This window comes from Hyperolius riggenbachi, chromosome 5 (assembly GCF_040937935.1).
Source record: "Hyperolius riggenbachi isolate aHypRig1 chromosome 5, aHypRig1.pri, whole genome shotgun sequence".
Taxonomy (NCBI): Eukaryota; Metazoa; Chordata; class Amphibia; order Anura; family Hyperoliidae; genus Hyperolius; species Hyperolius riggenbachi.
Window position 1 is genome coordinate 259,003,776 of NC_090650.1, and position 17,285 is coordinate 259,021,060.

Sequence of the window (17,285 nt, forward strand, 5' to 3'; positions counted from 1 at the left end):
ATGCATCATAGTCGTCACCTTCCTCCTGGTCTGCTTCTGCTGACCATTCGCGTTGAATTGTGGAAGTCCAACGTGCACCGCTCTGGCCCTCGTCAGTGGTGGCATGAAATTCCTGCTCCAACTCCAGCTGTTCCTCCTCCTCTTCTTCGTCATAGCTGCTGGGGCCAGCGTTCCCTGAGGCGGATGGCCTGATGTTGGTACCATCACGCTGATCGTTTTCTCCTTCAGATTCCCCCAGTTGCATCATGACAGCTGTTTCCTTGATTTTTAACATCGACCTCTTCAGTAAACACAGCAGTGGTATGGTAATGCTGACTGAAGAGTTGTCACTGCTCACAAGCAACGTGGATTGCTCAAAATTTTGGAGGACTTGGCAGAGGTCCAACATGTTGGCCCAATCGGATCCACAGAAGCTTGGCAGCTGGCCGGATGCGCCTCGGTACTGCGCCGTCATGTACTGGACCACTGCACTCTTCTGCTCGCAAAAGCGGGCTAGCATGTGCAGCGTAGAATTCCAGCGCGTAGGGACATCACACAGCAAGCGATGGTGGGGGAGATTGAAGCGCTCCTGCATCTTGGCGAGTGCCCCCGAAGCAGTACTGGAATTTCTACAATGTTTGGACACTCGACGCACCTTCAACAGCAGATCGGGCACGCCTGGGTATGTCCTCAGGAACCGCTGAACTACTAGGTTCATCACGTGCGCCAGGCAAGGGATGTGTGTCAGCTTAGCCAACCTTAAAGCGCGAATGAGATTACTCCCATTATCACACACAACCATGCCCGGTTTCAGGTCCAGCGGTGCCAGCCACAAATCCGTCTGTTCCTTTATTCCCCTCCAAATTTCCTCCCCTGTGTGCTGCTTATCCCCAAGGCAGATTAGCTTCAGCAACGCTTGCTGACGCATGCCAACAGCTGTGCTGCACTGCTTCCACGATCCTACTGCTGCTGGGTTAGCGTTTCCGGATGAGGTACAGCTTTGAGATGCGTTGGAGGAGAAGGAGTCAGAGAGGTAGGTGCTGCTGTTATCCAGTGGGAGGGACGGCGGTGCAGCTGTTTGTGGCGTGGGCAACACCCGTGCCGTAGCAGGTGAGGAATCGCTGCCAGGCTCCACAAGGTTCACCCAGTGCGCGGTAAGGGAGATGTATCGACCCTGGCCGAACGCACTCGTCCAGGTGTCAGTGGTGAGGTGAACCTTGCAGGCAACGGCATTCTTCAAGCTTCGGGTTATTTTGCTGACCACGTGCTCATGCAACTCAGGCACTGCAGAGCGTGCAAAGTGGTAGCGGCTGGGAACCACGTAACGTGGGATGGCCACTGACATCATGCCCTTGAAGCTGTTTGTCTCCACCAATCGATATGGCAGCATTTCGCAGGCCAGAAGCTTGGCTATGCTGGCTGTTACTGCCACGGCCCGGGGGTCATTTGCTGGCAATTTCCTCTTGCGCTCAAACATCTCCGACACAGACAACTGAACCGTAGCGCTGCACACGGAAGGGCTGTTGGTTGTTGTGTTTGATGAACACTGGGAGACCTCAAGAGCACTACTCCGGAAAGTGACAGTGTCAGCGTCGTCTGATGTTTGTGAATGTTGTGAACCACGCAATGGCTGGGCTACTGCTGCTGCTGAGGCGGGTCTGGTGGTGAGTCTGGTGAACCCAAGGGAGGCAGTGTTGTTTCTGGTACCCTGTCCTGACGCGTTTGCCCAAAGAGTGGGATGTTTGGATAGCATGTGACGGCTCATGCTGGTGGTGGAGAGGTTGTTAATATTTTTCCCCCTGCTCAGGCGGGTCTTGCACACCTTGCAAATCGCCATGGTAACATCCTCAGTGCAGTCTTCAAAGAAAGCCCAGACTTTGGAGCACCTGCCTCCTTGCTGGCGATTTCTGTTTGCTCCTCTTTTGCCTCTCACTTGAACTTCCACGCTTGTGGTGCCTGAAATTGCGCGCCGCCTACCTTGTGGCACAAGGCGAACTCGTGCAGCAGTGTGTTCTTCAACAGACTCATCTGTGCTGCTGCTACGACGGCGATGTTCTCGTTCACAAACAAAATCTGGGTCTCTGTCCACATTGTCCATACCCTCCTCTTCCATCTCCTCAAACTCGTCATATGTCATTGTGGGCCACCGCCGTGGAGTAGAGCTCCCCACAACAACCTCTGCGCAGCACACTCCAACGTCGTCTTCCAGATCTTGTCGGCCGACCTCCTGCAATTGCAACCCCTCCTGCCCAAATTGCTCTGGGATTTGGGTTTCCGAGTCCTCTTCGGACTCGCCTTGTATTTCAGTGCGCGGTGCATTTCCCACAGTTAACGGTTGTGAATCCAGGCACAACATTTCTGGCTGTTCCTCCATTGACCTTTGAAAGGTGGAAGTTTGTTGGGCTGGGAATAGCTCCTGCGAATACCCCATTGTGTCCTGAGGTAATTCATCGGACTGGTTATCTGGCAGTTGTGTGCGTGGTGTCGCTGCCGGTTGTGTCAGCTTTGTGCCCACTGGCTCCTTGTAACTGGCTGAGGACTCGGACCTCGTGCGTGATGTGCTGGTGCTGCTTAACCCACTGCTGGACGCTTGAGAGGTCATCCAAGTAATTATCTGGTCCTGTTCTTTTGGATTTGTGAGGGTTGTTGTCCTGGACAACATGGGCGGTATTGAGTGGGTTTTCTTGGGTGCTCCCCTGTGGCCTGTACGTGAACCGTCAGGGGAAACACCTCTTCCCTTGCCCCTCCCTCTTTCACCGGATTTCTTCCTCATTTCACTTATCCTTACAGTACACGCTGACTGGCAGCAGTACAGTGGCAGTACAGAAATGCTATACAGTACCACTATTCCCAGCAGCGACACAGAGCACAATGCTATACAGTGACGGGTGAGCGGTGTACCACTATTCCCAGCAGCGACACAGAGCACAATGCTATACAGTGACGGGTGAGCGGTGTACCACTATTCCCAGCAGCGACACAGAGCACAATGCTATACAGTGACGGGTGAGCGGTGTACCACTATTCCCAGCAGCGACACAGAGCACAATGCTATACAGTGGCGAACGAGCGGTGTACCACTATTCCCAGCAGACACAGAACAGTACACAGAATGCTATATAGTGTGGCTGAACGAGCGGTGTACCACTATTCCCAGCAGACACAGAACAGTACACAGAATGCTATATAGTGTGGCTGAACGAGCGGTGTACTACTGTTCCCAGCAGACACAGAACAGTACACAGAATGCTATATAGTGTGGCTGAACGAGCGGTGTACCACTATTCCCAGCAGACACAGAACAGTACACAGAATGCTATATAGTGTGGCTGAACGAGCGGTGTACCACTATTCCCAGCAGACACAGAACAGTACACAGAATGCTATATAGTGTGGCTGAACGAGCGGTGTACTACTGTTCCCAGCAGACACAGAACAGTACACAGAATGCTATATAGTGTGGCTGAACGAGCGGTGTACTACTGTTCCCAGCAGACACAGAACAGTACACAGAATGCTATATAGTGTGGCTGAACGAGCGGTGTACTACTGTTCCCAGCAGACACAGAACAGTACACAGAATGCTATATAGTGTGGCTGAACGAGCGGTGTACCACTGTTCCCAGCAGACACAGAACAGTACACAGAATGCTATATAGTGTGGCTGAACGAGCGGTGTACCACTATTCCCAGCAGACACAGAACAGTACACAGAATGCTATATAGTGTGGCTGAACGAGCGGTGTACTACTGTTCCCAGCAGACACAGAACAGTACACAGAATGCTATATAGTGTGGCTGAACGAGCGGTGTACTACTGTTCCCAGCAGACACAGAACAGTACACAGAATGCTATATAGTGTGGCTGAACGAGCGGTGTACTACTGTTCCCAGCAGACACAGAACAGTACACAGAATGCTATATAGTGTGGCTGAACGAGCGGTGTACTACTGTTCCCAGCAGACACAGAACAGTACACAGAATGCTATATAGTGTGGCTGAACGAGCGGTGTACTACTGTTCCCAGCAGACACAGAACAGTACACAGAATGCTATATAGTGTGGCTGAACGAGCGGTGTACTACTGTTCCCAGCAGACACAGAACAGTACACAGAATGCTATATAGTGTGGCTGAACGAGCGGTGTACTACTGTTCCCAGCAGACACAGAACAGTACACAGAATGCTATATAGTGTGGCTGAACGAGCGGTGTACCACTGTTCCCAGCAGACACAGAACAGTACACAGAATGCTATATAGTGTGGCTGAACGAGCGGTGTACTACTGTTCCCAGCAGTGACACACAATGACTGGGGGGGACCCTGGCTAGCGTGGCTGGAGCGCGAACTACCCTGCCTGCCTACCCAAAGCTAAACCCACAGACAAATGGCGGAGATATGACGTGGTTCGGGTATTTATTTACCCGAACCACGTGACAGTTCGGCCAATCAGAGCGCGTTCGGGTCCGAACCACGTGACCCGTTCGGCCAATCACAGCGCTAGCCGAACGTTCGGGGAACGTTCGGCCATGCGCTCTTAGTTCGGCCATATGGCCGAACGGTTTGGCCGAGCACCGTCAGGTGTTCGGCCGAACTCGAACATCACCCGAACAGGGTGATGTTCTGCAGAACCCGAACAGTGGCGAACACTGTTCGCCCAACACTAATTGCTGCACATCGCGGCATTGACGTAGACTACTGACAGGCCTGTCTTGGGATCTTCTTTATAATTTGCTGTGGAAATAATTACTTGCAGTTCTTTGCTCTGTATAGTATTCATGAAGATTTAATCCATTTGGAATCTGATCATATCCATATTCGGCTCACGTTTGTGTAATACCTAGACGCCATGGAAGGAAGAGGAATTTTGCTTTAACCTATTTCCATAGTAGATTTGACAGGACAGTTGCTTTATCCAGTTTATGTATCACTTACAAAAATATACATTGGATACATAAACTCCTAGATGAAATAAAATGTCATAATGGTCTTTGTGAGAAGGTCTGAAGTGCAGAATGGGAAGCAGATTTCCTCTTCCTCTTTCATCCCATAGTAGCTGTGCTTCTTGAAGAATGGCTGAATAGTTAAGGGCTCTGCCTCTGACACAGGGGACCTGGGTTCAAATCTCAGCTCTTTCTATTTCAGTAAGCCAGCCCCTATTCAGTTACATTTTTAGGCGAGACTCCCTGACACTGCTACTGCTTACTGAGTGCGCTCTAGCGGCTGCCTCGCAAGCACTTTGAGTCCAATGGAGAAGAGCGCTATACAGACATTGGAATTATTATTAATGTTACAGCACTGCATTAAACATGCTATGACAGCATTCTGGAAAGTGGTGAATATGGAATGATGCGAATTTATTGATAGTGCTGTAGAAAAAGTTAAATACTAACCCAGAGCAACCAGTTGGGTTCCATCAATAAATTGGAGGTAAACTTTTGCTCCACTTTTCTTGGCACTTAGTAGAGTTCCAGTTATCCAACACCAACTGGGATCAGATGATGCTGGATAAGTGTATTTTCTGGTTGCTTGAGACTCAATGTTAAAAATAGGCTTAGTTAATAGAATACAAAACCCAACTCTATAAACATACCATGAACACTGTATTAAATGTTAAAATACAGTCATTAAAAGTATATTAACCTTTGGAGAGCCATGGAACCCCGTTTTTAACCATTTCAGCCCGCAGGGATTTTTCACCTTATGCATCAGAGCAATTTTCACCTCCCATTCATTTGCTAATAACTTTATCACTACTTATCACAATTTATTGATTTATATCTTGTTTTTTCCGCCACTAATTAGGCTTTCTTTGGGTGGTACATTTTGTTAAGAATTATTTTTTTATAAATGCATTTTAACAGGATTAATAAGAAAAAATTGAAAAAAATCATTATTTCTCAGTTTTCGGCCATTATAGCTTTAAAATAATCCATGCTACCATAATGAAAACCTATGTATTTTATTTGCCCATTTGTCTCGGTTATTACACCATTTACATTTTGTCACTATCACAATGTATAGCGCCAATATTTTATTTGGAAATAAAGGTGCATTTTTTCTGTTTTGCATCCATCACTATTTACAAGCTTATAATTTAAAAACATGTTCGTAGTATACCCCCTTCAAATGCATATTTAAAACGTTCAGACCCTTAGGTAACTATTTGTCTTTTTTTTTTTATTGTAATTTTTTTTTTCTATTAAAAATTTTATTTGGGTAATATTTTGGTGTGGGAAATACAGTTAATTTTTAATGTTATTATATGGGTACATTGTATAGTAAAAAAATATGTAGATGTAGTTTTACTATTTAGCCACAAAATGGCTGCCTTGAGTTTTTTTTTTCTCCTTGTGCTTCTCGCTAACCGGAAGCACAAGGATGACGCGGAAAATTTTACATGCAGAAAGACTGAAGCCTCTTGTAAGAGCGCTTCGGTTTTTTTGCTGGGGACACGGATCGGTGATCGGGAACTATGTTCCCGTTCACTGATCCCAGGGCTACCGGGGGACAGCATGGGGGCGCGCCCGCCATCGCACCGCAGCAGAGCAGCCGCCCGGACGGGTTAGGGGGAAAAGAGCTGAACTTACCTAGGGCTTCTAATGGTCCCTCGCAGATGTCCTGTGCCTGCGCATCCACCGATGCTCCGGTCCCCCGGTCCCTGCCTCCTGTTCACTTCTGGAATTTCCGACTGGAAGTCGGAAAAACACGGTGCCTACATGGCCACGCACTCGCTCCTACTTACGTCTCCAGGAGTTTATAGCGCAGACCCAGTACAGTCTGCGTCTTTGCAGTATCCTTCTGGTGACATCAGTGGGAGCGAAGACACGGGCATGCAGGTGCAGTGGTTTTCCGACTTTAAAGTCGGTAATTCCAGAAGTGAACCGGAGAACGGGGCCGGAGCAGCTGTGAGTGGCTGCGCGGGCACAGTATGTCTGCGGGGGACCATTAGAAGCCCCAGCTAAGTTCAACTCTTTTTTTTTTTTCCTCTACCCCCGTACAGTATTCCTTAAGCACAGCAGAGCCTACAAAAAGTCTAAGAAGTTGGCTTTTACCACTGTGAGTACTGACAGCAATTTGTTGAGATCTGGATAACTGGGACTCTACTGTAATTTGGTCCAAGAGAGACCACCATATTCCTTGTTAGATTTGTAATATTATTTTAGGTGCTTACTATATTGTCCAGATTTTAGCCAGGCACATCGCAGTCCTCAGTGTACACGTTTGGTGCACTTTACTGTGATAGAAAGTCATAAAAAATACTTTTGGGGATCTCTGAATATCCTATGATACTGACTTCAAAGATTGCAGGTTTGGTTCAGTAACTCAGTGGATGTTAATTGCATTCCACATACAGTGGGTTGCAAAAGTATTCAGCCCCCTTGAAGTTTTCCACATTTTATCATATTACTGCCACAAACATGGATCAATTTTATTGGAATTCCACATGAAAGACCAACACAAAGTGGTGTACACATGAGAAGTGGAACGAAAATCATACATGATTCCAAACATTTTTTACAAATAAATAACTGCAAAGTAGTGTGTGCATAATTATTCGGCCCCCTTTGATCTGAGTGCAGTCAGTTGCCTATAGACATTGTCTGATGAGTGCTAATGACTAAATAGAGTGCACCTGTGTGTAATCTAATGTCAGTACAAATATAGCTGCTCTGTGAGGGCCTCAGAGGTTGTCTAAGAGAATATTGGGAACACACAAGACAGTTAAGGGATCAAGTTATTGAGAAATTTAAAGCAGGCTTAGGCTACAAAAAGATTTCCAAAGCCTTGAACATCCCACAGAGCACTGTTCAAACGATCATTCCGAAATAGAAGGAGTATGGCACAACTGTAAACCTACCAAGACAAGGCCATCCACCTAAACTCACAGGCCGAACAAGGAGAGCGCTGATCAGAAATGCAGTAAAGAGGCCCATGGTGACTCTGGACGAGCTGCAGAGATCTACAGCTCAGGTGGGAGACTCTGTCCATAGGACAACTATTAGTTATGCACTGTACAAAGTTGGCCTTTATGGAAGAGTGGCAAGAAGAAAGGCATTTTTAACAGAAAGCATAAGAAGTCCCGTTTGCAGTTTGCCACAAGCCATGTGGGGGACACAGCAACCATGTGGAAGAAGGTGCTCTGGTCAGATGAGACCAAAATGGAACTTTTTGGCCAAAATGCAAAACGCTATGTGTGGCGGAAAACAAACACTACACATCACTCTGAACACATCATCCCCAATGTCAAATATGGTGGTGGCAGCATCATGCTCAGGGGGTGCATCTCTTCAGCAGGGACAGGGAAGCTGGTCAGAGTTGATGGGAAGATATATGGAGCCAAATACAGGGCCAACTTGGAAGAAAACCTCTTGGAGACTGCAAAAGACTTGAGAGGTTCACCTTCCAGCAGGACAATGACCCTAAACATAAAGCCAGGGTAACAATGGAATGGTTTAAAACAAAACATATCTATGTGTTAGAATGGCCCAGTCAAAGTCCAGATCTAAATCCAATCGAGAATCTGTGGCAAGATCTGAAAACTGATGTTCACAAACGCTGTCAATCTAATCTGACTGAGCTGGAGCTGTTTTGCAAAGAAGAATGGGCAAGGATTTCAGTCTCTAGATGTGCAAAGCTGGTAGAGACATACCGTAAGAGACTGGCAGCTGTAATTGCAGCAAAAAGTGGTTTTACAAAGTATTGACTCAGGGGGCCAAATAATTACGCACACCCCACTTTGCAGTTATTTATTTGTAAAAAATGTTTGGAATGATGTATGATTTTCGATCCACTTCTCACATGTACACCACTTTGTATTGGTCTTTCACGTGGAATTCCAATAAAATTGATGCATGTTTGTGGCAGTAATGTGACAAAATGTGGAAAACTTCAAGGGGGCCGAATACTTTTGCAACCCACTGTATGAGCGAGGTTTAGGGGAGAATTTCTTCAATAGCTATCAAAATGTATAAATTAGGCTTAAAAAGACACTGAAGCGGAAAAAAATATGATATAGTGAATTGATTGTGTACTATGAATAATTACTAGAAGATTAGCAGCAAAGAAAATATTCTCATACTTTTGTTTTCAGGTATATAGTGTTTTTTCAAACATTGCATCATTCTCTAATATGTGCAGATTACACAACATTAAGCATTCAAAATTAGTCTTTCAGAGCAGTCTGTGAAGTAATGACCTCTCCTCTAGCAGAGAAAAAGTAAACAGTTTACTTACAGTTGAGATAATAAAAGTCAGATAACAGCCCTCTCCACGACTAACTTAGTCGGAGTGCTTAATGGCTTGTTTGCATAGAGATAACAACTGGAGTTTCTCAACTCTTCCTGTACTGGAAACAATTAGACTGATGTATCTGATCTTAATGTTTTATTTCTTAGCTGTACTACACATACAAATCATAATATCATAATTTTTTTCCCGCTTCAGTGTCTCTTTAAGGAAACCCTTTATATAGCGAACAATGTCGTTTTCCTCTCATTTTCTTTTTATGAACAGTAGTCAGATTTCATTTTTAGTATTTTTATTTTTCCTGACGCATTTTCTATGGGAATGGGGCTTCCTGCAATGAAGTCATACATTGATGTGTCACATATATCCTGTCTATAAACAATAACTTGCCCAATGATTATTTCTTTGCTTTGTAATATGGTGTAACGTCTCAGTGCAATGTCAAGGTCAATAATCTTCATTTTATCAGCAATGTTTTCACCTAATAGATCTAAATGTACCTTTTGGTTACATTTTTCATGAATGTGAATACTTAATATCTTTCCTAGAGCACATAATAAGGGTTGCACGTTGTAATTAAATTTGCTTATCTCAGCAGGGAGAAAGGAATGGAACAAGAACTAGATGTTCTGTGAGTTAATAACAACTGAGCAAAAAGTCTGACTTTTTTAACTGATTATATTTGTTAATGCTGTGACACAGAGTCACTGCCGCACGGAATATAAATATATTTTTTAATGCAAAGCCTATATATAAAATAACAAAACACAACATACCATAGCACTTCCAAATAATTTTTTTTAACTATCTATAAAGGGAAGAGAGACAGAGCCATGGCTGAGAGTCGGGGCAGTTTCTAGGCTAAAATGTACCCAGGACAAGGGTGTAAAAATTGTGCCCCTCCCCCCCCCCCCCCCGGCAGAGCCAGGTATAGGTGCCCCCAGTTTAGCCAGGTATAGGGGCCCCCAGTTTAGCCAGGTATAGATTAGGTAGGTGCCCCCAGTATAGGTTAGAAAGGTAGGTGCCCCCAGTATAGGTTAGATAGGTAGGTGCCCCCAGTACAAGTTAGCTAGGTGGGTGCATCTAATAGGGAGCCAGAATAGTTGCCCGGAAACATAGGTTAGTTAGTTAGGTGCCTCCAATATAGGTAGCCAGTTTAGTTGCCACCAGTATAGGCTAGGTAGGTAGGTGCCCCCAATATAAGTTAGATAACTAGGTGCCCCCAGTATAGATTAGATAGGTATGTGCCTCCAGTATAGGTTAGATAGGTAGCTGCCACCCATTATTGTTTGGATTGGTAGCTGACCCCCAGTATAGGTTAGATTAGGTAGCTGCCCCCAGTATAGGTTAGATTACGTAGCTGCCCCCCAGTATAGGTTAGATTAGGTAGCTGCCCCCCAGTATAGGTTAGATAGGTAGCTGCCCCCCAGTATAGGTTAGATTAGGTAGGGGCCCTCCGGTATAGGTTAGAGAGGTAGCTGCCCCCCAGTATAGGTTAGATTAGGTAGCTGCCCCCCAGTATAGGTTAGATTAGGTAGCTGTCCCCCAGTATAGGTTAGATAGGTAGCTGACCCCCAGTATAGTTTAGATAGGTAGCTGACCCCCAGTATAGGTTAGATTAGGTAGCTGCCCCCCAGTATAGGTTAGATAGGTAGCTGCCCCCCCAGTGTAGGTTAGATTAGGTAGGTGCCCTCCAGTATAGGTTAGAGAGGTAGCTGCCCCCCAGTATAGGTTAGATTAGGTAGCTGCCCCCCAGGTTTGTGATTATAATTTTCTTGCTCTACACATTCATCCTTTGCCAGTACTTACTATGCTATATTGGCTGTCGGTGTCCTCTTTTTGTATTTTCTTGCAAGGGTTCAGAAAACTATGTATGGCCTCTTTTTCTTCTGTTTCACCATGTTATTCCTTTAGGCAGGTACCACATTTGTCAAGCAGAAAAGCATCAGTTTTTTTACTATGTGCGTTGCTGAGTTTTTTTTTTGTTTTTTTTTTTGCTTGCATGTTTATGTGTTTTCATTCTGTATTTTTAATGAATTTTAATATAGGGAATGAAAAAAATTTCAAATAGTTTTCCCCTTTTTTTTTTTTTCAGAAAAACATATCACAAATGCATGCAAATAGCATGCAATTTTATTTCCCATAGGGAAACGTTGTATGCAAATCAAGTGCAATTCTCATAACGCATGCAGAAAAAATAAATTTGCAGAGCATTTTTTCCTGCACCTAAAAATGCAATGAAAAATGACATCATTGCATTTTTTTTTGTGCAGCGCATATAGTAACATTATGTGCGTTTCCGCATGCCGTTTTCTCTCTGGGGCAAAAGGCATGTGATTCAAATAAATGTGCTCCCTGCCTTAAAACAGGATTGTCAGACACAAAATCAAATTCCATTTACTCACTGCTTTGTGTTTCTCATGCAGCCTGCAACCTGACTCTGCATTGTGTGCATTCCAATCCAATCATAAATGTTTCTGCTGTAATATATCTGATCTCAGCCAGGCTGGCTCTATTTGGTACATTGCAGACGAGATGGAAGCGCGTCGTCTTCCCTCCCACATTCCTGTTCCTCAATAATTGGCTGAGGGCAGTTCAGTGTGACACGAGGCTGAGAAAGGAGAAACTGCTGAAATATGATATATGCTGTGCTCACATGTGTTTACAAAGCAAGCTAGATATGACAGTGGAGTTTCTAGGCAAAAAAAAGAGTAAGGAAGGCAATTTGAGTCAGAAAACTAAAAATGGAAAATGCCAGCAACAGTTTTCTCTTTATTAACTATATAAAATTCACTGAAACCAAAATGTGGACAGTACAACACATATGTTCTGTAAGTAGAACAACTATTCATCGGTTTGTAAATGTGTTTTTTCCTGCGATAGTATGGCTGTCCCTGCTGCTTTTAAGTGAGGAAAATGTGGCTGTAAATATACTAATTAAGTCTATCACATTTTTTATAATGATTTTTATTTCCTGGGATCCAATGCATATTTTTAAAGCTTTTTTTTGCCACTTAATTCGCCCTCTTAAAGTGCAAGCAACTGGCGGTGCAAGTTCAGTCGCTATTAAATTAAAAAGCAAAAATATTTGCACACAAACAAACAATCAGGAAAACAGTAGCCTCCTTCTACCTCTGTTCAAAGCACACTATGGCATAGATGCATGCTGACAATGTAAATAAATTATTCATTGATGGTAAATTGATAAATAGTCCTAGTGTGAACTGCTAATCATATCCCAGTAATCTAATGTACTCCGCTGATTGTTTTTGAGATTGTAGTGCAATGGGTAAGTTAAATAATATATGTTAAGTAGGCCTTAGCTGCTTTTTTGGAAAGAAAAATCTACCAGATTATTTACTTTACACTAGAACAGTGGTAAGGAAGAGTTTATGTGATACTTCACTGTGCAAGCAAGCAAACATAAGGCTTCAAAAATTATATCACAACATATGTTATTAACACATTTCTGTTCAGCAGTTAAAAGCTAGCTAAGTCATGAAGCAACTCCGCTGCTACAGTACGGAGAAGAGGAATTTTGTTATGAAATGGTTAAAGACCGTTTTGTGGCATATATTTAAAAACGCTAAGTAATCAGATTTCTGTAAATGCTCTCCAATTGCGGTGGACAATATGACCATATTGCTAATGTAATTTTATTGTAATGTTACATTCACATCAACGCATTAGCAGTGTGGTGCATCGGAATCCAAAAAGGATACCAGAGCCGAAATCAGTATGAGAAATGGGGGAAGAAGGCATGTATGGTGAGCTGTCCTGATGCTCATCGCTCCCCCCGTTCTCCATTCTGCCCCTCCGCTGCCTGTAAATGCCCTCTGGCACCCACTTTCGGGTCACCAGAGTCGGCCATCACTGTGCCTGCGCTGGCCTGGTTGTGTGCTTCCTACAGTGCGCTCCCGGCTGCGATCGGATTACCTATAACCTTCTATGATATGTAAACAAATTAATGCATCTCAGTGGCAATTAATGGTTCTCATTGATTTTAGGTGGGTAAGTGCTTTAAATTGAAGGTGAAAGCCTGTTAAGTAGAACTGAGATTTGAGAAAATTAAACAGCACATTAAAAAGTGTTTGGAGCATAACAAAAAAAATATATGTTCTATAACCTATAGTAGTAGGGGGGAAAGAAACCTCTTGACCCTTTTTTGTTTTTTGTTATTTTCACTCTTCCATAGTTTTGGCATGCCAAGGGTAGCTAAGAACTAAAGCACATACTCTACTGCTATGTCTTGGCCTGTCATACAATGTCTTGGTCTGTCATACAATACATACAGCAGATGGACAACAAATTCTGAAAAGCCTTTTAAAATGTCATAATAATATAGCTTCTCAGCCCAGTAACATGTATGGAATGCTTTATTTTTATGAACTTGGCAATATTTTCTATGACACTACATTTTTTAAGATAACGCATGTTGCCACAAGTAAGAATATGTCTTCTTTTATCTGTTTAGCTTTTTGCTGATGTACAGGATAACAGTGTGTACAATCTGTTTGAAGAAGGCATTCGTACACCCAACAAGCAAGAGACACATACACTGGAAGCCGTGAAACTGGTGGAATTCCAACTGAAGCAAACACTGCTTAAGCTTATAATACATCTGTTTGGTGAAGGTATGTCCACTATTCTACAAAAGAAAGCTTGTAGATAGTTCAGCAGTGCCTGCTGAAAGTTATTTTTCTTCAAATGAAGTTGCAACTCTAAAGCATATATGTCAAACTCCAGCCCACGGGCCAAATCTGTCCCACAGAACCATTCAATTTGGCCCTCAAGTGGTTCCCCCGCCCTGCATTATGTATGGCTTACTCTAGACCACCAGGCAAGCTATATTGGAGGTGAAACCCTAGAACACCAGGAAAGCCATATGGGGAAGGTAGGGGGAAACCACTAAACTCTAGGGAACTCTATAGGGGAAGGAAGGGGCCACTAGACACCAGGAACTGTATAGGGGAGGGAGCCCACTAGACACCAGGGACTGTATAGAAGGAGGGAGGATGCATTAGATACTAGGGAACTGTATAGGGTGGAAGAAGGGCCTCTAGATACTAGGGAACTGTACAGAGTGGAAGGATTGCCTCTAAACACCAGGGAACTGTATGGGAAGGGTGGGGGCCTCTAGACACCAGGGAACTGTAATAGGGGTTGGAGGGGGCTATTGAACACCTGGGAATTTTATAGGGGAGGAAGGTGGCCAGTAGACATTGAGGTTGGCCAGCGACTAGGTCCCAGTGTACAATTTTGGCCAACTTTTTATTTGAGTTTTACACCCTTCTCTAAAGCAAAAGGAATGAAGATCTGGTACAAACATGGTTGCAGTCTTTGTTGTGTACAGCTGGAAACTAAATCCTGAAGCTTTACTTGAAATACTATAAGGCCACTGTGGAACGTTGCCTTACAATGGTCACTGTGAATTTGGCCTTACATAAAATGGAAGAGCATGTGTATGAACACTTCTAGTATTATCTTGTGTTATAAGGTCTTGGAACATGCATTTACTAACCATCCCAGGGGGTGACTGAATTCTCCTATGCAAGTACCAACAAACCTTGGATATCTACAAAACAATCCAAAAGGGGTTTTAGAGGAACATCATCAGTCTTTAATTCTTCATAAATATTGCATCATTTGATTGCAGTCGTATAAACAGGATATCCAATACCAACACCAATAGGCAATTGTTGATGTTGGGATTGGATATCCTGCTTATACGACTGCAATCAAATGATACAATATTTATGAAGAATTAAAGACTGATGCTGTTCCTCTAAAACCCCTTGTGGATTGTTTTGTATATATCTAAGTGTAAAGTGGGGTGGAACCGATTGGACAATCTTTTATTCGTTCTTGATCACCAACAGACCTTGACTAGACTCCTGATCCCTATATGAACATACTGGCACCACACAGTAGGTTACTCTGAGAACAAGCAACAAACAGTGTTGGTGGATCAGTATGTACGGTAGATATGAAGATGCACTGGTTGCAATGCTGATAAGAAATTGGGGATCTTTTCTTTCAGTACATTTTTATTAAGTTATCACAAAATCTGATTCACATTTGATTTTAGATGCCTCCCACTTATTTCCAGTAAATTATTCTGATCACATACACATCTTTTTACGAATACATTCAGGGGCAAAACTCAGGATCTTCAAGGGGGGGGGGGGTGTTCCTGAAAGGTCTCTCTCAGCCACGCACACTACAGTATGATAAATAATATTGTAGGACATCATGCTGGGTACACATAATGCAATTTCCCGTCCAACAGGATCCTAAATGTCTGATCTGCTCCTAATCGACAACGAGATACAGATAATAATGAGGACAACTGACATTGGTAATGAAGGGGAAAAGTGAAACAATCGCCCAGCAGGAGTATAGGGCTGAGCTCATACCTGACTCTGTTAAGCTCCCCTGAGCTGCTCTGTACACACGCTGCTGTTCCATGCTCTGTACACACGCTGCTGCTCCATGCTCTGTACACACGCTGCTGCTCAATGCTCTGTACACACGCTGCTGCTCCATGCTCTGTACACACGCTGCTGCTCCATGCTCTGTTCACTCATTGGTGCTCCATGCTCTGTATACACATTGGTGCTCCATGCTCTGTACACACGCTGCTGCTTCATCCTATGTCAACTGTAGTGGGGAAAGAAATGGGGCAGTGCTGTGAGGTGCAGGATGCCTGCATATATTCTGGTGTCTCAACTTGTGGCTGTCCCCAGACATTGAACTGACCCTGGTCTGAGGGGGGATTCTGTGCAGCTGTAATCTCCCCCTGCATTTGCCTATGACATTTACTATATATCATGTAAAGATAATATTTATCAACAGCAAATCCAAGTGTTAGCGCATACAAAAATAAAGCATTTGGTGCTCAAAACTGTTTAAAATGGGGTATTTATTGTAGATTATTCAAGGTTACAGGGTATACTGCAGCGGGTGAACCCAGGCCTCCTAAAAACACGAATCGAGGGGACCTCCATATGCACACCTCTTGGCCAGCATTCGGTTTCCACTGATAGTCCAGTATTGGCAAGTTGCTGCTTGACAGTGTGTGAACATATGGCTGGGGTGGCGAGCATAGATCTCACCGCCCTCCCTGGATATGTAGCACATCAAGTTTTAGACATCCAATGATGTGGCGTATCTGCTGATGCTAGGATCCCACTGGGTGATCGTGTAATGTGCAGCCGCATAAACACACCGGACACGCTGGTGCTGTTTTACTTGTGGGTCCTGAAGTCCGCCCGATTCCTTCTCTTCCCTGCCTACATGTTTCAACCAATCACTGGGCTTTCGTAATGCAGCTAGAGAGCAGGCAGGTCCTGTAGGAAGAAGGCTTAAAGCCATGGGTGTTTCTACACTGACCAGTCAAAATTCAAGCACACAGCATCACACCAGTGCATATGCAAATCCTCCTGCAAAGTTTTTGCAGTATGCATAAAACACACTGCTGCTTGGCTATCCGCTATAATCCAGAAACATATCAATCTTTATTTGTCATTAGTCTTACACCAAGCTATACATCATCACTCATATGGGAGCATGTATATATTATGCAGATCACGGCAAGTTTGATTATGCAAATCAAGGCAGAGTTTGATGGCAGCAGGAAGGGGATCCAGAGAGTTAGTGCACTTATACTTACATGTGGTTAAAGCTCAGTTTTAATCCTTGCATGTAGCTCAGATATATAAAATGGGGGTTGTGCGAAAGGATCATGTCTTTTTGCCACTCTTCCTCCATCCAGTACAATTTTATGGATGGGTGAGTATGAGATAGTTTGGGTTTGTTGAGGTCCACTTTTTGTGTTAAAGAGATCCGAAAATCCTTTAGTATTAAAATGCTTTAACCACTTCGCCGCCAGGGTACAGTATATCTACGCTCCTTTGGACTTCACTTCCCCGCCCGGAGCGTAGCTATACGCACCCCCCGCCGCTGCGCTGCTGTCCGCGATCCCGCTCGCACTCCCGCGATCGTGCACGCTGCCGCCCACTCACCTGGAGATCAATGAACGGGAATATCCATTCCC

At 44.2% G+C, this 17,285-nt stretch overlaps 1 protein-coding gene across 6 annotated transcripts in view; it reads left to right on the forward strand.

The window, feature by feature from the left end:
* Nucleotides 1-17,285, forward strand: part of FARS2 (phenylalanyl-tRNA synthetase 2, mitochondrial) — a 405,583-nt gene that overhangs the window by 154,234 nt on the left and 234,064 nt on the right. For all 6 annotated transcript variants that reach the window (XM_068236843.1, XM_068236844.1, XM_068236845.1 and 3 more), the window contains one exon: nucleotides 13,704-13,863. In XM_068236843.1, the coding sequence (XP_068092944.1) occupies nucleotides 13,704-13,863 (160 nt within the window). The remainder of the gene's footprint in view (nucleotides 1-13,703; nucleotides 13,864-17,285) is intronic.